Source organism: Lactuca virosa, chromosome 4 (assembly GCF_052849685.1).
Source record: "Lactuca virosa cultivar CGN04683 chromosome 4, Lactuca_virosa_CGN04683_v6, whole genome shotgun sequence".
Classification (NCBI taxonomy): domain Eukaryota; kingdom Viridiplantae; phylum Streptophyta; class Magnoliopsida; order Asterales; family Asteraceae; genus Lactuca; species Lactuca virosa.
This window is the reverse complement of record NC_136429.1, coordinates 55,065,437-55,091,636: the sequence shown is the minus strand read 5'-3', so window position 1 is coordinate 55,091,636 and position 26,200 is coordinate 55,065,437. Positions and strand designations below refer to the sequence as shown.

The window sequence follows — 26,200 nt, the reverse complement described above, 5'->3', positions numbered from 1 at the left end:
ATTAATATATTATAACTTATAATATATTAATAAATCGTAAGTATACAATTCTCATAAAATTATCCATAAACAGTTTGGGTAAAGTGCAACCCAAATGGACCATGCCGGGTCGGGTCAAGTATATACCAAATAAGTTATGGACTTAGACACCTTATCCAACAAATGCAAACCCGGTAAGATGTATTATTACCTCGAGTTTGCTAACTCGGGTACTCTGTATAGTACCTTTGCTAATGCCAACCCGGCAGAATGTATTATTACCCGTGATTGCTAACTCTGATACTCTGTATATCGTACCTTTATTAATGCAAACCCGGTATGATGTATTATTACCCGTGATTGCTAACTCTGGTACTCTGTATATTGTACCTTTGTTAATGCAAACCCGGCATTACCACGTGTTTGCTAACCCTGGTACTCTGTATCGTACCTTTGTTAATGCAAACTAGGTATGATGTATCTTTACTTCTTTAATATGTTGTTCGTATATTAAAGGTATTATACATATCTTGGTATAGTTGAATGAATTTTGGTAATTTCCTTGGAAAGTATACAGTTGTAAATCATACTTGTATCTTTAGTTTTGAATGATAAATTATACCTATTATAATTTATATGTTCTATCTGATTAGCATGGTTTCTCATGGATGAACACCTTTGCTCAGCCTGATACAAAGGTGGTAATACCAAAAGGAGTAACCTTTTGTACTCATATATGTATAACATATATATAATTAAGAAGGAAACGACCTTCAGACAAATAATACAACCCTAATTCCACATCCAAACAAGGAAAAGGATATAGGATAATTCATTAGTCCTAAGCCCTTCAAATCTTATTTATATATTTATAAATATATAAACATGATTTTGTCATTTATAATTTGAAATAGTTTATAAAACATTTTTCAAAGAATTTAACAGAGTTTACATGACTTTTAAGATTTAACATGGCTTTAAGTTATTTTGGAAGTATTTGGTAATTCTTAAAAGCATACGGAAATTTTCTGTGTGATTATTATCACACACAGTTATTAACACAATTTAATATTGTGTTAAACTTGTATTCCCCCCCCCCTTAAAAAGCATATAAAACCATTTAAAAAGGTATATTATAGGGGTATGAACTCACTTTGATAAACGGTGATTTGGGCAGCGTTTCGTTTCCCGTAAAGAGTTTATTTAACGAGAAACTGGCTCAAACCGGGCAGAGTTTCGACAGGAGAGAGGATGAATTCTCGAGAATTCCGGGGCTCCGGGGCTTGCTTCGGGCTTTAGACGCGATACCGGGGCCTTCGGGGGTCGTAAGAAAGTCGAGGGGGTGAAATGGTGCAAAATGGGTGAAAAATGGGGTGAAAAACTCTTCTTATGCGAGGAGGCTCGCACCCTTTATATAGGGGTGCGAGGGTTCGGCCGAGGAGGACAGGTGGCGAAGGGGAGAGGAGTCAGCAGCGAGGTGGCAGTGAGGGAGGGAAGCCACGTGTTCGGTCTGCAGGGTGCCACGAGTCCGAAGAGAAGAGTCACCAGCCACATGTCGGACATCCGAAGGGGGGCTAGACACGCGTGTTTAGCCGTCTTACGAGCCGTCTTAGACGGCGCCTAAGACGCGAGGCGCGTCGGATGCCTACCGGACCTCAGATTCGGACCAATCAGCGACGGACACGAGCAACTGCGGTCCAATGAGAAGCGAGCATGTGTCTGATACGTGGAAGCCTCGCATGCGTGTCCGAGGAGTGACTCATGCGATTTTTCCCGGTTTTCTAGATTTTTCGATTTTCGTGCCAAAAACTTGCGAAATTCTTAACTTTCGCATACGAGCTCCGTGTTTGGCGTTCTTTATATGCACGCGTAGGTAAAATCATACTATACGACTTTCGTTTAGACTTCGTTGACTGATTTTGACTTTATTTTTAATATTATTATTTTAAACAGACCGGGACGGGAATCCGTTAAAAATTCATAATTTCTTCATCCGACGTCCGTTTTCGTCTGTTTTTTTACCGTTGTGCTACTTTTGACGAGCCCTTCGATTCTCGTTTAAGCTGCGTCGGCTAAATATCGATCTGTAACACCGGGTTCATGGTACGATTTTATTTAAGTTTCTATTTTAATTTTGCCACGAACTCGGCGAGTCTGCGTCCCGACTCGCCGAGTAGCAGCAGGGTGGACACGGGGTTTGAGCGGTGAACTCGGCGAGTCGATGCATGGACTCGACGAGTCCACCTGTCTGGATGAAGCTCTATTTTCAGACATTTCACCCCATGTTACCCATTCTAAAACACTCATTTCGTCCCATTCTCTTCCAAAAGAACTGTAGAGCGAAACCCTAGCCCATTTTGATCCTTGTGAGTGATTTTGGCTTGGTGAAGGAAGCTTGAAGCTTAGGAGAAGAAGGAGGAAGTTGGAGGGTGCAAGGAAGTGTGGTAGATCCGAAATCTACCCTGGGAGACTCTCCTAACCATGTAAGAAAGCTCCTTCTTAATCTTTAGTATAATAGATTCCCTTTTTGTCCCTTATATGTGGATTTCAAGACCTTAAACCTCCCAAACTCCGTGTGTTTATACCCTAGGAGCTTAGATTTATGGGTTGGAACCATTGCATGTCTCAGTTTTGGCCAGAATGGGTGAAGAGTCGAAGGGTACTCGGCAAGTGCCAAAGTGCACTCGGCGAGTTCCATAAAGATGGCCTTAGACTCGGCGAGTTGGATAAACAACTCGGCGAGTCCTATGGAGATTGCCTAGTACTCGGCGAGTCGTTCTTCAAACTCGGCGAGTCCCTTGAATATAGCCTTGAACTCGACGAGTTGTTCTTCCAACTCGGCGAGTCATATGATCAGTCACTAGGATAAGAAGGGTTTAAGTGTAGGAGGTCCAACCCTCCGTAGTCGCACGTGGAATTAGCAATTTAACGTGTAGCTATAGTCCCAGAATCTCCAAATCTCCAAGGTTGATGATTCTGATGGAAGATTGGAGCGATTTGAGAGATCTGTTCGTCGGACTCGGCGAGTCACCCCCTTGGACTCGGCGAGTCCAGTCGCGGGTTTGTTAGTTGTCCCCGTCTAGCGAGTCAGGTTGACTCAGTGAGTGGGAACAGGGACCCGATGAGTCAGAGTCGGGCTAGACATAGAAGGACTCGGCGAGTCGTCATATGGACTCGGCGAGTCCAGTCAATCAGAAGGTTGACATTGACCAAGGAGTTGACTTTGACCGGTCATTTGACCTTAGGGGTATTTATGAGTACCTAATCCATGTTTACGGATTTATAGCCGGAGGGATTACCGGTGCGGCAGCCAGGCGTAGTCTGAGCAGGTTTTCGGCAGCTACTCTCGAGGTGAGTTTCCTTCCTGTAGGGACGGGTCTAAGGCACCAAGGCCGGCCCGTATAGACGATTTGTTAGTATCGGAGTGTGGGCGGAGCCCGTATCTCATAGCTGAGTTTAATTGTGATATATGCCAGTATGATAGAATTGCTTATACTTGTTGTCTGTGTGATACTTGTATGTTATGGTTTAGTGGCAGAGTGTGGGCGAGGCCCGTATCTCTCAGAAAGTAGAGTGTGGGCGAGGCCCGTATCTCCTAGCTAGTAGGGTGTGGGCGAGGCCCGTATCTCTATGGGTGTGGGCGAGGCCCGTATCTCTTAGCTGTTCATTATATGATTGCATGGTATGTGGCATTATGGGGGAACTCACTAAGCTTCGTGCTTACGTTTTATAGTTTTGTTTTCAGGTATCTCTTCAACTAGGGAAAAGGAGCTGGCGCGGTAGCGGCATATCACATACACTCTTGTTTCCGCACTATGGATTTCTGGGATGTACTATGAATATTTTACTATGATGTTACCGGTTTTCAGACATAAATTAATATTATGAATGTTTTATAACGATGTTTTTATGTATTAACCTAATTTAAAAATGAAAATTTTTTTTGTTGATATTTTCGGGATGTTACAAGTTGGTATCAGAGCCCTGGTTTGAGGGATTCGGACACACCTTCGGGGGTGTCTGGACTCAAATCGAGGGATTAAAAGATTTTTATAAAGAAATGATTTTCTAAAGACTAAGTAAAAGGGGTTACTAAAAAGAAAAAGGTGTGTGATGTGCGCGACCGGCCGAGCTCAAGTAAGTTTTCCCCAAAGTGCCCATAGAAGTTTACGTTATGATTATCAGTTCAGTTTCAGTAGAACAGCATGCTAGAATAGGACTAAGGATCTAGGAATGATGCCTTATGTGCCTGCTTTATGTGTTTCGGCTTTTTGAGAATTGCATGCTAGTACAGATCAGTCAGTATGATAGCCAGAGTAGTATATACTTGATTATGTGTACTCAATGCCCGAATGCTGCTTGCTTTGTGCTATTAGGAGTTCTAGTCGTCTTTCACTAACTAGTGAACGAATATGCTAAGTTACATATTGCAAGGATTAAATAATTTCAGAAGGTTGGGTCTAGCTCTATTTCGCAGCTCTTGTTTGAGTCCAACCGTTGTAGGGTAGGACCTCTCATTCGAATAATTATATAGTCTGAGTAATATGTAATAATATTCGCAAGCTAGTTAGGGAAAGAAAGCAGGGACTTCTTGTGCAGCTGATGGCAAAGAGTGGGATGGCGATTACTTAGGGTAAGCCTAGGGCGAGAGTAGCATGAGAACCGCAGTATTAGTAGAAAGGACTTGGTTGAGTTAAGGCAATTCTTGAGGAAAGTACGGATAGACGTGGAAGGTAGTATGGGCCCGTACTACTGAAAGCGGAGGATCCGTACTCGATTCAAAAAGGGCCGAGGCGAGACCGGGGACTAGTGGTATGTATGTAAGCCTCGTTAGTGGAATATTGTTTGACGGTGGTTATGCTATGTTTTTCAGTATGGTGACCACACGACAGGGAGTGGGAGGCTCAGGATCGGGATCGGGTTCGGGTTCAGGGTCCGAACCAGTTGATGAGGGTCTACGCGAGTTCATTGCGTCAGAGATTACCAGAGGCATCCTTGAGTCGACTCCCATCATTTTCGGGTCGATCAAGGAGGGTATTGTAGAGTTGATGGAGGATCATCTCATGGCGTTCAGGAGTGATATGGCGGCTAGCCAGTCAGGACCACGCACACTGTCCTTTAAGGACTTCAGGGGCAGTGGTGCATCAGATTTCCATGGGGCGAAGGACCCCATTGCTGCCAGACGATGGATTGCAAACCTTGAGTCTGCACAGCTGATCAGCTTCTGCCCCGAGGGGTCGAAGGTACGATTTGCAGCAGGGTGTCTACGTGACAGGGCTAGAGATTGGTGGGAGTCGGTTTGTGACTCTTTGGGAGCCGCGGCCATTGAGGCTATGACATGGCCGGACTTTGTGACACGATTCAGGGCGGAATTCGCGCCTACGGTGGAGCTCCAGCAGTTGGCACGGGAGTTCTTGGATATGAGGCAGACGACAGAGTCAGTGGCGGAGATCACTGCCAAGTTCCGGGAGAGGGCGTTACTGGTGCCCCAGTATGCAGGTGATGAGGATATGAGGAGGACCCGCTACCATGACATGCTGCGAGCCGACATTCGGGAGCATGTCAGTTTTTCTGCTTGCCCTACCCTGGATTCTATGATTGCTAGGGCGAGGGAGAGGGAGATAGATCTGGAGCACATCCGGAAGAGGAAGGCAGAGGAGGGACAGACGATAGGGGCTTCGGGAAAGAAGCCCAAGGGATCAGATGGTAGGCCGAAAGGCCATTCAGGACCGGGCTGCTGCAGGAAGTGCGGCAGGTCGCACGAGGGATCATGTAGATCAGGATCGACAGGCTGCTACAGGTGCGGCAAGACGGGACACTTCAGCAGGGATTGTACTGCCCCTGCCCCGGTTATTCAGACATCTGAGTTGCTGTGTTTCCACTACAACCAGAGGGGCCACAAGAGGGCCAACTGCCCCCAGTTGACAGCAGCAGCGCCAGTACAGGCACCAGCTCCAGCGACCCTGCGGATTACAGATGGCCGGCAGGGCAAGGCAGAGGCTCCGGTGGTGAGGAGCCGGGCATTTCAGCTGACAGCCGAGGAGGCGCGCGCTGCACCGGATGTGGTGACGGGTATGATTCTTTCCCTCTGACCTATTTATATGAGATTTATGATATTGATATGTGCTTTGTGTATATACGTTTAGGATCGTTCCATGTGAACGGTATTCCAGTCCAGGTGTTGTTTGATTCGGGGGCTACCCGATCCTTTGTTTCTCTTGCACTTAGCAAGAAGTTTCCTGAGTCCTCGGGCATGTTGGATTGCCCTTTAGAGGTCAAGATTGCAGACGACCGGTCGGTGCGAGCATCAGAGGTCTTCCGAGATTGTGTATTGAGGTTGTTCGAAGAGGGGTATTTGGTTGACCTAGTTCCCATTCCATTGCGGGGAAACAAGGTCATTATTGGTATGGATTGGCTGAGTTCCAATGGGGCAGTGATAGATTGCGCGCAACGGTTAGTACGAGTCAAAGCCCCAAGTGGGGGAGAGTTAGTAATTCAGGGTGAGAGATCACAGCGAGGGCCAGCCTTCTATTCGGCAGCGAGGGCAAGGCGTTACCTTCAGCAGGGTTGCGCAGGATATGTCGCATATGTCATGGACACCCAGGAGGCGGGTAAGGCGACGGTGGGCGATGTGCCCGTAGTACGAGAGTTCGCGGATGTATTCCCCGAGGAGCTGCCTGGGATACCTCCAGAGCGACAGGTGGAGTTCAGGTTCGACCTAGTCCCTGGTGCGGCTCCGATAGCCAAGGCACCGTATCGGTTGGCTCCTCCTAAGATGCAGGAGTTGTCTACACAACTTCACGAGCTGTTAGACAAGGGTTTCATTAGACCGAGCAGTTCACCCTGGGGAGCCCCGATTCTGTTTGTGAAGAAGAAGGACGGGTCGCATCGGATGTGTATCGATTATAGGGAGCTGAATAAGGTAACGGTGAAGAACCGCTACCCACTCCCGAGGATTGACGATCTCTTTGACCAGCTTCAGGGAGCATCTTGGTTCTCCAAGATAGATTTGCGTTCAGGGTATCACCAGGTGAGGGTCAGAGAGGAGGATGTGCAGAAGACGGCATTTCGGACACGTTATGGCCACTATGAGTTCGTGGTGATGCCTTTCGGGCTCACCAATGCTCCTGCCGCGTTCATGGACCTCATGAACCGTGTGTGTAGACCGATGTTAGACCGGTCAGTGATAGTATTTATTGATGATATCTTGGTTTACTCCAAGACGCGAGAGCAGCATGAGGAGCATTTGCGGGAGGTTTTGGAGACCTTGAGAAGGGAGAACTTGTATGCTAAGTTCTCCAAGTGTGAGTTCTGGTTGCGCGAGGTGCAGTTTCTTGGGCACCTTATCAACCAGAACGGGATTTCGGTGGATCCGGCCAAGGTGGAGGCCGTGATGAGATGGGATGTTCCGAAATCTCCATCTGAGATTCGGAGTTTCCTAGGATTAGCTGGCTACTATCGGAGATTCATTCAGGATTTCTCCAAGATAGCATTACCCCTGACCAGGTTAACGAGGAAGGCTGTGGTCTTTCGTTGGGGGCCTGAGCAGCAGGCAGCATTCGAGACACTGAGACAGAGATTGTGCGAGGCGCCAATCTTAGCCTTGCCAGAGGGCATGGAGGATTTTGATGTATACTGCGATGCGTCCATCTCAGGTTTGGGCGCGGTATTGATGCAGAGAGGGCATGTCATCGCCTACGCATCGAGGCAGCTGAAGCCTCACGAGGCGAACTACCCGACGCATGATTTGGAGTTGGGGGCTGTTGTGTTCGCCCTCAAGATTTGGCGTCATTACCTCTATGGGGTTCGCTGTACGATTTACACGGACCACAAGAGTCTGAGATACCTCATGGACCAGCCAAATCTGAATATGAGGCAGCGTCGGTGGCTTGATGTGGTAAAGGATTATGATTGTGAAATCCTTTATCACCCGGGGAAGGCCAACGTGGTGGCTGATGCGCTTAGCCGCAAGGCGGCGCCGATCAGGGATATTTGCATGCGGATGACAGTGGTGACTCCGCTTTTGGAGCGAATCCGGGAGGCTCAGCAGGAGGCTATGAAGGAGGAACATCGGAAGAGTGAGCGGATTGTGGGACAGGTTTCCTCCTTCGACTATGACAGCAGAGGATTATTGACATTACACCGCAGGGTGTGGGTTCCATACCTCGGAGGCGTGCGCCAGGTTCTGATGGAGGAGGCGCACAAATCCTGATTTTCCATTCATCCAGGGGCAACGAAGATGTATAGGGATCTTCGTCTGGACTATTGGTGGCCCTGCATGAAGCGGGATGTAGCATGGTACGTTGAGCGGTGTCTGACCTGCAGGAAGGTCAAGGCCGAACACCAGAGACCGCACGACAAGATGCAGCCGTTGGATATCCCGCTGTGGAAATGGGAAGACATCACGATGGATTTCATCACCAAGCTTCCCAGGACCGCGCGGGGAGTGGATTCGATATGGGTCATCGTCGATCGATTGACCAAGAGTGCCCACTTTATCCCGATTCAGGAGAGCATCTCGGCTGAGAAATTGGCCGATATCTACATCAGAGAGGTGGTGGCACGGCACGGGGTGCCAGTTTCAGTGATTTCAGATAGGGATGTGCGGTTCACTTCCAGGTTCTGGAAGAAGTTTCATGACGAGCTGGGTACTCGTCTGCATTTTAGTACAGCCTTTCACCCACAGACGGATGGCCAGAGCGAGCGGACCATCCAGACTCTGGAGGATATGCTGCGGGCGTGTGTTTTAGACTTCGGTGGTAGCTGGGATACCTATCTTCCTTTAGCCGAGTTTTCATATAACAACAGCTATCACGCGAGTATTGACCGCCCTCCCTTCGAGATGTTGTACGGGAGGAAGTGCAGGACCCCGATATGTTGGGGCGAGGTTGGACAGAGAGTCATGGGGAGCACTGAAGTAGTGCTCAAAACGACAGAGAAGATTCAGCAGGTCCGGAGCAGGCTTCAGACTGCTCAGAGTCGGCAAAAGAGTTATGCCGATAGGCGCCGATCAGACCTGGAGTTCCAGGTCGGGGATATGGTTCTCCTGAAAGTGTCGCCGTGGAAGGGCGTCATCCGATTCAGGAAACGGGGCAAGTTGGGTCCCAGGTATATTGGACCGTTTAGGGTTGCAGCCCGAGTGGGCAAGGTAGCATATCAGCTGGACCTGCCAGCCGAACTCAGTCAGATCCACAACACTTTCCACGTCTCCCAGCTGCGGAAGTGCCTGGTAGACGATTCAGCAGTGGTACCTTTGGAGGACATCCAGATTGATGACAGCATGAATTATATCGAGCGGCCTGTGGCTATCCTAGACCGGAAGTCGAAGGAACTGAGGAACAAAAGGGTGGAGCTGGTGAAGGTGCAATGGCAGCATCGGAAGGGCTCAGAATGGACTTGGGAGCCCGCGGATGAGATGATGGAGCATTATCCGGAACTGTTCCGGAAGGGAGCGGCAGACTTCGAGGACGAAGTCTAAAATAAGTGGGGGAGATTTGTAACACCGGGTTCATGGTACGATTTTATTTAAGTTTCTATTTTAATTTTGCCACGAACTCGGCGAGTCTGCGTCCCGACTAGCCGAGTAGCAGCAGGGTGGACACGGAGTTTGAGCGGTGAACTCGGCGAGTCGATGCATGGACTCGGCGAGTCCACCTGTCTGGATGAAGCTCTATTTTCAGACATTTCACCCCATGTTACCCATTCTAAAACACCCATTTCGTCCCATTCTCTTCCAAAAGAACTGTAGAGCGAAACCCAAGCCCATTTTGATCCTTGTGAGTGATTTTGGCTTGGTGAAGGAAGCTTGAAGCTTAGGAGAAGAAGGAGGAAGTTGGAGGGTGCAAGGAAGTGTGGTAGATCCGAAATCTACCCTGGGAGAAGCTCCTAACCAGGTAAGAAAGCTCCTTCTTAATCTTTAGTATAATAGATTCCCTTTTTGTCCCTTATATGTGGATTTCAAGACCTTAAACCTCCCAAACTACGTGTGTTTATACCCTAGGAGCTTAGATTTATGGGTTGGAACCATTGCATGTCTCAGTTTTGGCCAGAATGGGTGAAGAGTCGAAGGGTACTCGGCGAGTGCCAAAGTGCACTCGGCGAGTTCCATAAAGATGGCCTTAGACTCGGCGAGTTGGATAAACAACTCGGCGAGTCCTATGGAGATTGCCTAGTACTCGGCGAGTCGTTCTTCAAACTCGGCGAGTCCCTTGAATATAGCCTTGAACTCGACGAGTTGTTCTTCCAACTCGGCGAGTCATATGATCAGTCACTAGGATAAGAAGGGTTTAAGTGTAGGAGGTCCAACCCTCCGTAGTCGCACGTGGAATTAGCAATTTAACGTGTAGCTATAGTCCCAGAATCTCCAAATCTCCAAGGTTGATGATTCTGATGGAAGATTGGAGCGATTTGAGAGATCTGTTCGTCGGACTCGGCGAGTCACCCCCTTGGACTCGGCGAGTCCAGTCGCGGGTTTGTTAGTTGTCCCCATCTAGCGAGTCAGGCTGACTCAGTGAGTGGGAACAGGGACCCGATGAGTCGGAGTCGGGCTAGACATAGAAGGACTCGGCGAGTCGTCATATGGACTCGGCGAGTCCAGTCAATCAGAAGGTTGACTTTGACCAAGGAGTTGACTTTGACCGGTCATTTGACCTTAGGGGTATTTATGAGTACCTAATCCATGTTTACGGATTTATAGCCGGAGGGATTACCGGTGCGGCAGCCAGGCGTAGTCTGAGCAGGTTTTCGGCAGCTACTCTCAAGGTGAGTTTCCTTCCTGTAGGGACGGGTCTAAGGCACCAAGGCCGGCCCGTATAGACGATTTGTTAGTATCGGAGTGTGGGCGGAGCCCGTATCTCATAGCTGAGTTTAATTGTGATATATGCCAGTATGATAGAATTGCTTATACTTGTTGTCTGTGTGATACTTGTATGTTATGGTTTAGTGGCAGAGTGTGGGCGAGGCCCGTATCTCTCAGAAAGTAGAGTGTGGGCGAGGCCCGTATCTCCTAGCTAGTAGGGTGTGGGCGAGGCCCGTATCTCTATGGGTGTGGGCGAGGCCCGTATCTCTTAGTTGTTCATTATATGATTGCATGGTATGTGGCATTATGGGGGAACTCACTAAGCTTCGTGCTTACGTTTTATAGTTTTGTTTTCAGGTATCTCTTCAACTAGGGAAAAGGAGTTGGCGCGGTAGCGGCATATCACATACACTCTTGTTTCCGCACTATGGATTTCTGGGATGTACTCTGAATATTTTACTATGATGTTACCGGTTTTCAGACATAAATTAATATTATGAATGTTTTATAACGATGTTTTTATGTATTAACCTAATTTAAAAATGAAATTTTTTTTTGTTGATATTTCCGGGATGTTACACGATCGATTTATATTTCGAATTTTTAGCTGTATACTGCTAAACCGAAACTTCGAAAAATCATAACTTCCTCATACGAAGTCGGGTTTTTACGTTCTTTTTATGAACGTTCTCGGTTTAACATATTCTACAACTTTTATTTAGATTGTTAAGGCTAAAAATCCTTTTATCGAAAATTCGCTTTTTACACTGAACAGTGTTTTGTCGGTTTTACCGCGGATTTTCGATTGGTCATAACTTCTTCGTTATAACTCAGATTTCAGTGTTCTTTATGTTTTTGGAAACCTTGTTACAAACTCTACCACTTGGTTCATCCCAATTACGATTATTGATCAATTTATTTTTGACCAAAATTTGACTGGTGTCACAAATTGTCTCGAAAAGGGTACAAAGTGTAATTCCATGGAATTGCATCAATTCACCTTTGCCTAAAGTAACTAAGATTGAGAATTTTTGTAAAACATTTAGTTACTTTATTCATTAGACTTTTAATGAGGAGGGGGTTTGCCCTATCCTACCCGTTCGGCTAACGACCCTCCACCAATCAAGGAAGCGGTGGGTGAAAGTGGACACCCATTAAACGGCCATTTTATAGGCCATAACCTTATACCCCCCTTATAGATCGGCTTCGTGAATAAGGTCTACTAACGTTAAGACTAGCAGTTTAAGTTATACATATGTATAATATTAGACTTTTAATGTTATATATAGTATAAGGGTGTATTTTACACTTTTAAAATACTAGGTGGTTTAATTTTTTATAAATTACACTTTTAATTAAATTAAATATAAACCATATCATTATGGATTTATTAACTCTCTTTTAATTATACCTTTAATTAACTTAATAAAACCATAAGGGTGTAATTTGAACTTTTTCAAATCTAGGGTTTTAGAATTTAAAATTTCAAAAATTAAACTTTTAATTAAAAATTTAAATTCCAAAACTTGAGGGCAAGTTTTGAAACATTTCAAAATATTATGGTTTAACTATTTAAATTTCAAAACCTAAACTATTAAGTTGAAATTTAAAACTAAGAAACCTAAAGGGTGAAAATTCAAACTTTTCCAAACTTTATCAAGAACATTCTAGATCAACAATTCAAATAAGGCAATAAACAATTAATTTGTGGTTATCTAATTTTGACCTAGTCCAATTACTTACAATATAATTCACCGAATAACTTAAATAATTAAACATTATCTTATAAGGCAACAATTATTTGATTAAATGGCAATTATCTACTATTTTGGCAAGGATATTCACCCAAAATCAATAAAAATCGGATTTTACTAATTAAAAACGTTTATGGTAAGTATCCCAAGCCAAAACAGCAAGAAAATCGCGAAAATACGCTGCCAGACCATTTGACTCGTCGAGTCTGGCCTGGACTCGTCGAGTTCAGTCGACTCGGCGAGTTCACCATATGACTCGGCGAGTCTGCTAGTCATAACCTAAAAAAAATTCTATTTTTCAAGCAATAAACGATCAAATATGCATCAATTCATCAACAAACAGCCTTAGACTCTGATACCACTGATGGGTTTTGAGCACTACAACATTTCTATGGTGTACATGCAAACCCTAAAGCTTTGGATCTAGTTTGTCTAATGAACATGCAATAATCATTCAAATCCATAAACCCTAGATCTAGCATGTGATAATCGATATTAACATAAGAATAGGGTTTAGATCTTACCTTTGATTGTTATGTAGTAATAACAATCCATTCCTTATTGTAATTGGCTTCTAAAAGCTTAGTGTCACAAATGTCACACCTCTAATGGCTCACAAACACCAAGAGCAAGAGGATGAAAAGGGAGAAGAGGAGAGGCACCCAAAAACGTCTAGAAACCCTAAGGAATCAGTTAGCCACGTTTTTGGTGCCCTAGGGTTCCTTAAATATGTGAGGCTATTAGGGTTATCTAACAAGGAAACGCTAATTTGACTGCTTAGGCCATAAGCAGCCCATGGACTCCCTCCTTAGAGGCCTTGGACGATTTCTAATGGGTTTCCCCATAGAATTCGTCCACTCCTCTAATATGGAGTTCATTAGCCCAATATTCAACTATCACACAATTGATAGTTCTAGTCCCCTAAGTTTAATTAATCTATTTTAGCCACCAGATTAATTCTTAATTAATTATTGACTAATATTAATTAAACAATATGATTTCTCCTTTAATATATTATTCTCATAATATATTAATAAATCATAATTAATCTCTTTCTCCATAAATCATCCTACCAAGTTGCTTTGGTGAAGGCAACCCAAAAGGACCATGCTCGCAATCGGGTCAAGTACATACCAAAATAGTTATGGGCTTAGACACTAATCCAACAGTCTCCCACTTGGATAAGTCTAATAACTATTCTGCGTATGACTTCAGATCCTGATCAGCAATTGTAGCTTTCAAAAGCCGCTATCAACTCTGATCTTATCAGATACGCGTCCTTTAGATAAGGGATCATAGATTCCTCCATTCTAGATATCATATAGACGTGAGACATGGATTGAAATCATTCTCTCAGTCTATGTGTTGTTTCCCGATTTCCGATTTACGACGACTGACTAATTAAACAAATCAAATCAGTCCTGGCCCGGCCGAGCACTTTATGTTTGTCATCACTAAATCATCGAGGGGCCCACAGATAACGCTTTTATCCCACTTTGGGTAAAAGGAATAGATAAACTTCGACTCAATGCTCGCTTGTACTCACTCACCGAATCATACACAACAATATGTTTTATAACACCAAGTTACTGGTGCGTTACATATTATCAATGTGTAACCGACTCGCAAGATACAACTCACACATCTCGGTTTCAAGAATATAAGATATTATCGTCTCACCAATCACTCGTGATAAAATACATGAAGCGATCCAAGTGAGCTTGGGTTTAATCCAATGCTCAAATCATATTCATAAGCACTCATGAACGTTGTAGCAAACTTTTGCTATGTCTAATACACTTTAGACAATCTACACACCAATTCATGACAATCTTCTTTCATACCTACTTCCAAAGTATGAGCGACTGTGGAACGTTCGAATAATCTTATTATTCAGGAAGTCAAAACATGCAAAGTGAAACACAAGAATAATACTAATACTATATGGCCTCAAACCTTTGAGTATAAAGAAAACACTTTTATTTAATCACCATATTGATTACTCATTATTTGTTGTTTCGGGTAATCAACTTATTACTTGAATTATAACGACAATTGTCCCATGCTCTTAGCATGCACACTATGTTTACTTATGGTCCTTACTTTGTGAAATAGTATAATTGAATAACATTTTCAATCACCCTCATTTCATAATTCCCAATCCTTACCACAAGTGTAAGAATACCAAATTCTTGCCACTTATAGAATATGTCAGATTCTAACACTTTATGCAACGGTCCTTTCGTAATGTCACGGCACAAAAGTCACCAAGACTCGGCCAATGAAATTACAAAATGCTATATTGGAGATTGTTACAAGGCAATTCCATAGACATGAAGTCTCACATTCAAAGTACATTCCTTTGAACATCCTTCTTGCATAAAAGTTTTTCTAGACATACAGATTCTTAACGGCCAACTCCTAATATGGAAACATTTCCATATTTTCCATATGACAACTCATTTTAAAAAAAAAAATCTTATCTATTCATAATAATGTCAATATGGTCCATCCATGACTATACTTCTAACTGTCCACAAGTGACCAATCCTTGGCGAACCTTAGATTATCCTCTTGACAGTTGTTTAATTAATTCAGTCAAATCTGATTCTAGTCCTCTTTCCCTCTTAATGCCCTAGGCATTTGGAAAATTTTAGAACGGTTGAATATTACAACGACATGATACTTTACCAGTCTTTTGCTATAATATTTCTATTTCTATTTGCCATGTTCTCACGATTGGAACTATGAAGAGGGATGTCGTAATCATAATCGAGTGTGAGAACGCAACATTTATTTCCATATATAGAATTCTTTTATGTTGAATCCTTTCAACATAACATTCATATATCTTTTTGACTAAATTTGATCAAAATTTATCGATCTAAACCTTTAGATTGAAAACGAAGTATAATATTCTCTCCCTTAATTATAGCAAAACAACTTTTCAACCTATGCAACTTTGCAAAGTGAAACTTTTGTTTTCTATAATTAATATTGCTAACTTGCAATAATAATCATGCTCCCACTAACATGATGATTATATCCATACCAACATAACATTTATGCTCCCACTAGCTTTGACACGTATTTAGAAAACAGATGGACTTTCTAGAAATCAATACTTATTGACTTCCAAAGTTCATATTTCTAATACGATATGCTTTGATAAGCCTTTATCTAAGCTTCTCAAATTCACACACCTTTCCTTAGATAGCTCACATGTGTGTCTAAACTAATTCATAACTTATATTACTAAGTCCTAAATGTTCAGACTAACTGCCAAATCTCACAATTCGAACTACGAAGAGGGATGTCGTAATGATAATCGAATTTGAGAATGCAATTTACATAATCGCTATCTTCTTAAAATCTCTCTTAGTGAAAGCGTTTCCTCACACTCATTTTCATGAAGGAGAGAAACCTTATGACACTTTGATTTTATGGTGCATGTGTTCCTATCCATGCAAATTTGTCATAACTCATAAGCATAATCGTAAATAATGTTTGTGATAAATTCAACCTCTTGTGGACAGAACTTGTTCATTCTTAATTTCTTGCTATCAAGGGTCCCACCATTGCTTCCAAGTTATTTAGCAGCTCACCTATGCCAGTCAGTGTACTTTCATTGATCAAGGTATTTGCCCTTATGCATTCAATTGAGAACTCGTAGAACTCATATGCATAATTACTCAACTAGATTGGCACAGAAATAAAATTTTGTCAACACGATAGGTTACAATCCTCAAGTCGTGTGCTAGTGTTTAATAGGTTTACTTCTTGATTTGTTCTTGAAACTTTTCAAGATCTTTAGACTCCCACTGACCTCTTGACATATAAGATTCTCTTATCAAGAAACATTTCTTGACAAAACAAATATTCAAGAGTCAGTGTGTGTCTTTATCAAGACAAACCTACACACAATTTGGTATTAGTTGGTCTTTGTCTTATCCAAAACATCACAACTTACCAATTTCAAACGTGCAAGAGCAAGAAAACATTTTCCTACTTCACATTTGATGAGTGTGTTAAATTTCTTAAGATGATGTCACTCAAATCACAATTTTGGAGTACGACTCTAAAACTTGATTTTGGAACGAAGTATGACTCATCCTTTTTTATTTAACCATTTCAACAATTTACGATTCCTCTTCTTAGCCATACTAGTGCACTAAGATGTCCTTAGTTGATCAATTGTGATATGTCTCTTAATCATAAAGACGATCTTAAAACACGATACAAAAGTACTCTCCCTTCTTCTTAGATTGGAGAAACTTTTATCTTTCTGCCTAATTGATTCTTCTTATTCGTTCTGCCATTCATTGAAACTTTTCAATGATTCAGAATTACACTTAATCTTGTAAGTATAACCACATTTACCAGACTTTTAGTAAATTATGACGAATAGTCTTATTGTTATTTGTGGTGGACTTGACTGGTGCACAACATTGTGTTCTAGTCCTTTAGTCCTTCACTTGACTCACATACTTGTGTGATCAAGGAATTAGTCTTAATTTCCTAAGTACCAAGATTTCCATACATCACATGATTCAAATCATATGATTCCAAGCTTCTGTCCAATTGAAACTTGGGCGATGGGAATATTTCCTTACTTAGAAAATTACGACACTACCATAAATAACATAACTAAGAATCACATCCATTTAATATTGTTTATAATAGAAACGCACAGACATCAATTTTCACAATTGTCATTGCAAGGAAATATAAATAAGACAAAATCAGACATCAATTTTCACAATTGTCATTGCAAGGAAATATAAATAAGACAAAATCAAAATTTATTTTATTGCGGAAAAATATATCCTTACAATGCAAGTGAAAACTATGTTATTTCATATTCCTAAGCAATCTATCATAACTCTAAGCAGCAGCTCAAAATCCGATCATCGAATCCATGCGATCGTAATCCATTTCTTCGCGATCAGACTCAGCTCGCTCCTTCCTTTAAGCTTCCTTTCCTTTCTTCGATCCTTCAAAACATCGAAATGTAATCTTATCATATCATGTATTAAGAATATCCAAATATGAACTTAATAAAGTTAGATAGTGGATATTGCCTAAAGCAGAGTCATACATCTTGACTCTCCCATCTCTTAGATCTCTTAGGTAGTGAGGGCAGCTTCGTAACCAATACCCCTTCTTTTGGCAGTAGAAACACATGGATTCTTATGGAATGGTACACGGGACTATCTCAGACTCAGCCTTTCTCTTGCGTAGAGAAAACTTTTCTGGACTTCCAATGTTGCCATTGCCCATATAGGGTTGGGATATTAATTTACCAGAAAAATTTGCTGACCAGTGCACCAAATCATTTCTGATTCAGCAGCAATAAGAAAATAAGTCAAATCAATAAGGGTCATGTCGTGGTCCATCATATAGTACTCTCTAACGAACTTACCATATGATTCAGGAAGTGATTGAAGAACTAAGTCAATCGACACCTAACAATCCCAATCTATCAATATGTAACCTTTTATCCAAGACATGAGCACATATAGACTTTCCATTTTCATGTCTTTTTCCAATAGGGCTTGAGTGACCTTGAACTTTTCAAGTCTTCGAACACGTGGGTCAGGGAGAATTATTGGAGGAGGTGGAGGAAATGAAGCATGATTTCCTTTTCCACAATACAATTATCTACTATTTTGGCAAGGATATTCACCCAAAATCAATAAAAATCGGATTTTACTAATTAAAAACGTTTATGGTAAGTATCCCAAGCCAAAACAGCAAGAAAATCGCGAAAATACGCTGCCAGACCATTTGACTCGTCGAGTTCAGTCGACTCGGCGAGTCTGCCAGTCAGAACCTAAAAAAAATTCGATTTTTCAAGCAATAAACGATCAAATATGCATCAATTCATCAACAAACAGCCCTAGGCTCTGATACCACTGATGGGTTTTGAGCACTACAACATTTATGTGGTTTACATGCAAACCCTAAAGCTTTGGATCTAGTTTGTCTAATGAACATGCAATAATCATTCAAATCCATAAACCCTAGATCTAGCATGTGATAATCGATATTAACATAAGAATAGGGTTTAGATCTTACCTTTGATTGTTATGTAGTAATAACAATCCATTCCTTATTGTAATTGGCTTCTAAAAGCTTAGTGTCACAAATGTCACACCTCTAATGGCTCACAAACACCAAGAGCAAGAGGATGAAGAAGGAGAAGAGGAGAGGCACCCAACAACGTCTAGAAACCCTAAGGAATCAGTTAGCCACGTTTTTGGTGCCCTAGGGTTCCTTAAATATGTGAGGCTATTAGGGTTATCTAACAAGGAAACGCTAATTTGACTGCTTAGGCCCTAAGCAGCCCATGGACTCCCTCCTTAGAGGCCTTGGACGATTTCTAATGGGTTTCCCCATAGAATTCGTCCACTCCTCTAATATGGAGTCCATTAGCCCAATATTCAACTATCACACAATTGATAGTTCTAGTTCCCTAAGTTTAATTAATCTATTTTAGCCACCAGATTAATTCTTAATTAATTATTAACTAATATTAATTAAACAATATGATTTCTCCTTTAATATATTATTCTCATAATATATTAATAAATCATAATTAATCTCTTTCTCCATAAATCATCCTACCAAGTTGCTTTGGTGAAGGCAACCCAAAAGGACCATGCTCGCAATCGGGTCAAGTACATACCAAAATAGTTATGGGCTTAGACACTAATCCAACAGTCTCCCACTTGGATAAGTCTAATAACTATTATGCGTATGACTTCATATCCTGATCAGCAATCGTAGCTTTCAAAAGCCGCTGTCAACTCTGATCTTATCAGATACGCGTCCTTTAGATAAGGGATCATAGATTCCTCCATTCTATATATCATATAGACGTGAGACATGGATTGAAACACTTCCCAAGCCAGGACTTAACCTCATGCAAGTTTGGGATATCATTTCCTATGAGAAGTATGTCATCCACATACAGCACCAGAAAGCTAACTATGCTCCCACTAGCCTTGACATATACACATGACTCATCCTCGCTTCTCGAAAATCCAAAATCTTTGACTTTCTCATCGAAACAAAGATTCCATCTCCGAGATGCTTGTTTCAGTTCATAAATGGATTTCTCAAGCTTACACACTCTATTAGGGTACTTTGCATTGACAAAACCCTCTGGCTGACTCATGTAAACATCCTCAGCCAACTTTCCATTAAGGAAATCAGTTTTGACATCCATTTTCCATATTTCATAATCATGAAATGCAGCTATGGCTAGCATAACTCTAATAGACTTAATTTTCGCTACTGGTGAGAAGGTCTCATCATAGTCAACTCCCGGAGTTTGAGTAAAGCCCTTCGCAACCAGTCGCGCCTTATATGTGTGTACTTTGCCATCCATATCGGTCTTCTTCTTGAAGATCCATTTGCCCCCGATTGTCTTACGACCCGATACATTGTCAACCAAGTTCCAAACTTGATTGTTATATATGGACCGAATCTTGCTGTCCATAGCCTCTTTCCATTTAGCAGACTCGGGGCCTACCATGTCTTCCTTGTAATTGTTAGGTTCATCCAAATTTACCAGTGTGCTATCACTGATAAATGTATCACCCTCAGATGTTATATGGAAACCATATAACACAGGTGGAACACTAACTCTACTGGAGTGCCTCAGAGGTACGGACTCGTCAACTGGATCAACAGGAGTTTCCTCCTCGGGTTGACTTCTAGTGTTTGAGGTTCCTTCACCGCTTGACTCTTGAAGCTCTTTTAGGTCAATTTGCCTCCCACTGTCTCCTTGGCCTATGATCTCTCTCTCGCGAAAGACTCTTCTCCTTGCAACGAAGACAACATTGTTACTCGGTCTGTAGAAGAGGTAACCAAAGGATTTCTGTGGGTAGTCGATGAAAATACACCGCTCACTACGAGGTTCGAGCTTGTGGTGAGTCTCGCGTCTCACGAAAGCCTCGCAACCCCAAACCTTGATGTGTGTCAACGAGGAAACCTTCCCTGTCCACATCTCGTGAGGTGTTTTGGCAACCTTTTTATTCGGGACTAGATTACGGATATGGGCGGCAGTCTCTAAGGCATACCCCCAGAATGAGATAGGTAACGAAGCTCGACTCATCATGGAACGAACCATGTCTAACAACGTTCGATTGCGCCTCTCAGCCACACCATTAAGTTGTGGTGTCCTAGGTGGCATCAGTTGTGAAACAATCCCACATTCCTTGAGGTAGTATTGGAACTCGATACTAAGATACTCACCACCCCGATCGGATCAGAGCATCTTTATCTTCCTACCCAGCTGATTCTCCACTTCTTGTTTAAACTCTTTGAATCTCTCAAAGGTTTCTGACTTATGTTTGATTAAGTAGATATAGCCATATCTACTGTAATCATCAGTAAAAGTCACATAGAAGCGGTTAGCATCCCTTGTGGCGGTTCTGAAGGGCCCACACACATCGGTGTGTAAGAGATCCAACAAACCTTTACCCCTTTCACAAGTACCGGTGAAGGGTGACTTGGTCATCTTTCCAAGCAAGCAAGATTCGCAAGTGTCATCCGACCTTAAGTCGAATGACTCCAAAACTCCAACCTTTTGGAGTTGGCCTATGCGCTTCTTGCTGACATATCCAAGACGACAATGCCTGAAGCATGCCTTATCCAATTCACTGGAAGAATCAATGTGCAACACATTATTTCCTAAGTTATCTACAACCATCACAGTTTCATATACACCATTACAAGGCAATGCTTTAAAATAAAAAACACCATTATAAAAAGCATTAATAGCACCAATTTCATTATCAAATGAAAAACTAAAACCTTGTTTGTACAAACCATGAAAAGAAATAACATTTCTCGCCATTTCAGACGAGTATCAACAATTATTCAAATCTAATTCTAACCGAATACTAAGCAATAAAGAATAAACTCCAATCTTTGGTGACAGGTGAAACCTTCCTATTCCCCATGATCAAGTTCATCTTCCCGTGCTCCACATCCTTACTTCTTTTTAGTCCCTGCAAATCAGAACAAATGTGAATTCCACAACCTGTATCAAGGACCCAAGAGCAAGAATGTGATGAGTTATTAGATAGAATAGTATAAATACCTGCATGGGTGGGTTTAACCTTCCCATCCTTCACATCCTGCAAGTATTTGGGGCAGCTTCGCTTCCAGTGCCCTTTATCATGACAATAGAAACACTCTGCTTCCTTAGGAATGGTAGAGGGAGCAGCAGAACCAGCCTTGATCCCACTTGAAGAGAATCCATCAAGAGACTTTCCCTTGCGGCTCTTAGAGGGAGCCTTCCTCTTCTTCCCTTCCCCTTGTCCAATTGCCAGAACAGGGGCGGTGGTAGGAGTAGTAACAACCGATTTACCTTTGAGACTACTTTCAGCAGTCCTCAAAAGCCCTTGAAGTTTGCTAAGTGTGATCTCCTCCTTGTTCATATGATAGGTCATGCGGAACTGATCATAACATGGAGGTAAGGAGTGTAGAATGATATCTATAGCCAGCTCCTCATCGAAGTTCGCATTCAATTTTAGCAAACGGTCCACAAATCTTTGCATTTTCTGCAACTGGGTCGTGATGGGTTCACCATCCTTCATCTTAGTTGTTATCATGGAAGAGATGATTTCATACCTCTCTTGACGAGCACTCTGATGGTATATTTCCATCAGGTCTCGGTGTATCTCAAAAGGGTAGAATTCCTCATAGGACTTTTGGAGTTCTGTTTTCATGGTGGCCAACATGATACAAGACACATTGGTGGCATCCTTCTCATGAGTCCTAAACTCAGCAATCTCCTCAGGAGTAGCAGAAGACTCATCGATTTCCTTAAGCTCCTTGTCTAGGACATATTCATTGTCCTCATAGCGAGTGACCATCCTGATGTTCCTAATCCAGTCATTGAAATTAGTACCATCAAAGATGACTCTCCCACACAAGTTCATGAGAGAGAAAGAGCTAGTAGGGTTTGAGCCAGAAGCAGTGTTGGAAGACATCTGAAAAGAAAGAAAAACAAAGTTTAGATTAGATAAGAGTCCTTAATATAACACCCAAATGAAATATTAAGGCTAGGACCCAACACAATATTTTACAATTTGGAAGAGGGATGCCGTAATCCAACTTGCAAAATATTTGAAGGTAGGTAAATGACGATTTACCAATTTCCACCATAAAAAACGAAATAGATTATTAAGTTTTAATTGGATTGAAATTCCTAGATTCCTTTGAGATTCATTGAACCTTTCAGTGACATGTTTAAATCTCGATTATGCCCTTCAAGTTTGTGACTGGGATACCGAGGATCACAAACAAGGTGTGAATAACCATGCAAATTAACTTGGTACACTTGATGTCATTTATCACCTAATCGATGTGCCGGTTAACCACACACGCTCCACCGATCTATGACAAACACCAAGCTACCCTTTGCCATCCTTACTAGTCCAAGTTAATGTGCCGGTTAACCACACATTCTCCATTAACGACTTGGCAAGGTGCAATGTGCAATTTCATGGATTAGCATCAATTTCACATTTTCCTAAAGTAACTAGGATTGTGAATTTAATAAAACATTTAGTTACTTTATAATTTTCATTATACTTTTAACGAGGATTAGTGTCCTATCCTACCCGTTCAGCTAACGACCCTCCACCAGTCAAGAAAGCGGTGGGTGAGAGTGGACACCCATTAAACCACCATTTTATAGGCAGTAACCTTATACCCCCCTTATAGACCGGCTTCGTGAATGAGACCACTAACGGTAAGACTGACTTGTCTTATTCATATATATAATAATTAAACTTATAATATTATAATAGTATAAGGGTTGAATTTTAAACTTTTAAAATTCTAGGGTTTGGAATTAAAGTATTCATAAGTGTGACTTTACAAATTCCAAAACTTGAGGGCAAGTTTTGAAACTATTCAAAACTTTTCATTTCCATTACTTATGAGTTTAATGACTTTTAAAGAAAGGACTTTTGGTTTTCCATAACTTGAGGACAAGTTATGGAGTCAATTAAAACCATTTAGATCATTATTTTAATTAACACAATAATCAAATAATACATACATGATTTAATTAAACTCATAAGAACAAGATAATTCATATTATCAATCTTCAAGAAATTAGCCTAATTATATAAACTAATACAAATATTGAAATTATGACATTTATCTTTTAATTGGACGAGCATGATCATTACCTTATGAAAAAACAGATTTCATGGTTCAAAAAATAGTTTGGGGGTAATGATCCTAATCCAATTTCTGGCCAAAACTCGAAATTATGCACACTGGAGCACCAACTCGGCGAGTACATGAACTGGACTCGTCGAGTTGGTCTATTTCTGAGTGCACTCATCGAGTCACCCAGTGGACTCGGCGAGTTCACCAGTCAGAATGCAGAAATTCGGTTTTTTTCAACTTTGAAAACCAATAAACATCAAGTATAATAGAAAACATTCATAAGCTCTGATACCACTGATGGGTTTTGAGCACTCTAATAACCTTAAGGTGCACATACAACCCTAAATGCTTTTGATCTATGTTTTCTCTAATTATACATGCAATTTGATTTTCCAAAGCATTATCCTAACTACCATACAAAACATGGGTACTTGTATAATAAAATTAGTTAGATGACATACCTTTTCTAGTAGCTTGTTAACTTGGACCTTCAAGAGCCTAGAACCCCAAATGTGATGCCTCAAATGCTTCACAAAACACCACCAACAATGGAGGACTTGAGAGAAGATTACTTGCTCACAAAATCGGCTATGCTCTTCCAAAGATCACTAGTGGCCGATTTCATGAGCTAAGGGACTCCTTTTATAGTGTGACAAGGATTAGGGTTACATCCATGTAAACCCTAATGTGAATGACCTTTCATTTTACTTAGGCTCCATGGGTTAAACCTCCATGGACTATCCATGGACTATCCATGGACTACCATGTTGGTTTAGCCCAACCTAAATAACCATTGGCCCACACTATAAGAATCATTGATTTACCAAATCAAGCCTTACATTTAATTAGTCTCCTTTGATCACTAAATTAATTCTAAATTAATTCTTGATCAATACTAATTAAATAATATGATTTCATATTAATATATTAGAACTTATAATATATTAATAAATCATAAATAACCTCTTCTCAAAAGTCCATCCTTACAAATTTTTCTGGTGAAATGCAACCCAAATGGACCATGCTACTCTCGGGTCAAGTATATACCAATTATAGTTATGGACTTAGACACCTTATCCAACAGTTTTCTCTATGCTCGAAACAGCCCGTTGTTGTTCATCCTCAGCAACAAGGTGGTATGCTTCTCCCAAGGTAAGGACATGTTTCATTGCCAATACTTGGGTTCTGATTGTGGAGAATTTGTTGTCGAGCCCGAGTAAGAAATCATATAATCTTTCCTTGCCTCTCAGTTCTATGAGTTTCTTGCTGATTTCGCAGCTACAACCGATGCAAGAACACCTTGCCATGGAAAAGACAAGGCTTATCTCATCCCAAAGTGTCCTCAGTTTGGTATAATATCCATAAACAGAGATTTCATCTTGTTTAGTGGTAGTAATAAGTTGCTTTAACTCATACGCCCTAGGTGTGCTCTCCTTGCCAAAGCGTTCATGAAGGTTGTTCCAGATGTCTTCGGTTGTGTTAGCATACTTGATGCTAGACCTGATCTCCGTTTCCATGGCTGTAGTCAACCACCCTTTTATCATGACATCACATCGAAGCCATGCCATGTAGTTAGCATGAGTTTTCTTCAGCTTTTGAAGGGTTCCATCAACAAACCCTATCTTGTTTTATGCGAACAGAAAGTTCTCCATTTATTGAACCCAATCTAGATAGTTGTTGCCATTTAATGTTTCATTCACATGCATCTGTCTTGGGTAGTCTGAAGGGTGAAGGTAGTAGGGAGAACCATGGTCGGATGCTTCGTTAATAGTTTTGGTTGGTTGATTTCTTCCGCCACTGTTACCACCGATCATAGTGGACGAAGATGGTTTAGTTTAGGGTTTTGCTAAAAGAGATTTGTAGTCCGCTCTGATACCATGAATAATTGAATGGAGGAATTTTTCATGTATTTTCGTTCATGCTTACAATATAGAAAGAGGCAAAACATATATATAGGGGCACAAAACGAGATCCTGAAATCAAGCCTATAAACAAGGGAATGCAACAAATAAATAAATAATCAAGGAGTCTGAAAAGGAATGGATCGTGAATGAAAACATTCCAACAGATTCTCTATATATTCGGAAATCGTGTTTTACACTCTACAGTTTGAAAAATCCAAAGTTTCTAGAAGACAAATTTAGTGAGTGAAGGCACAACGACTTTATCATGCCACACAAGTGCACTCGTGTGGCATGATAAATACGTCATTGCGCTGGATCGTTATAACTAATGAATTGCTATTTGTCTCCATTGTAAAGCAATGGCAAAATAAGTAATCTTGTCGGTGTGGACAAAAGTTTGTCATACTGAATAGATCATTTGAATGAAACTAAATAATCATTTTACCTTATGTTCTAAAAAAACAAATTTCATATATCTATTTTGACAACCTTCATAACTTTTAGCACGAGAGGATTTGGGATGAAAATAGAAGAAATAAATTAGGCAAAAGATTAGTATCTTAACA

General features: G+C 41.5%; 1 protein-coding gene across 1 annotated transcript; it reads right to left on the bottom strand.

Moving 5' to 3' along the window:
• Nucleotides 1–24,803: 24,803 nt before the first annotated feature.
• Nucleotides 24,804–25,298, bottom strand: LOC145104464 (uncharacterized). The gene has a single exon (XM_079041706.1). It carries the CDS (start codon nt 25,296–25,298, stop codon nt 24,804–24,806), a length of 495 nt encoding a protein of 164 aa, XP_078897832.1.
• Between the last annotated feature and the right edge of the window lie 902 nt (nt 25,299–26,200).

Bases quoted from the DNA above. Each gene is read 5' to 3' on its own strand.
- LOC145104464 (XM_079041706.1), bottom strand. From the start codon at position 25,298: ATGGCATGGCTTCGATGTGATGTCATGATAAAAGGGTGGTTGACTACA.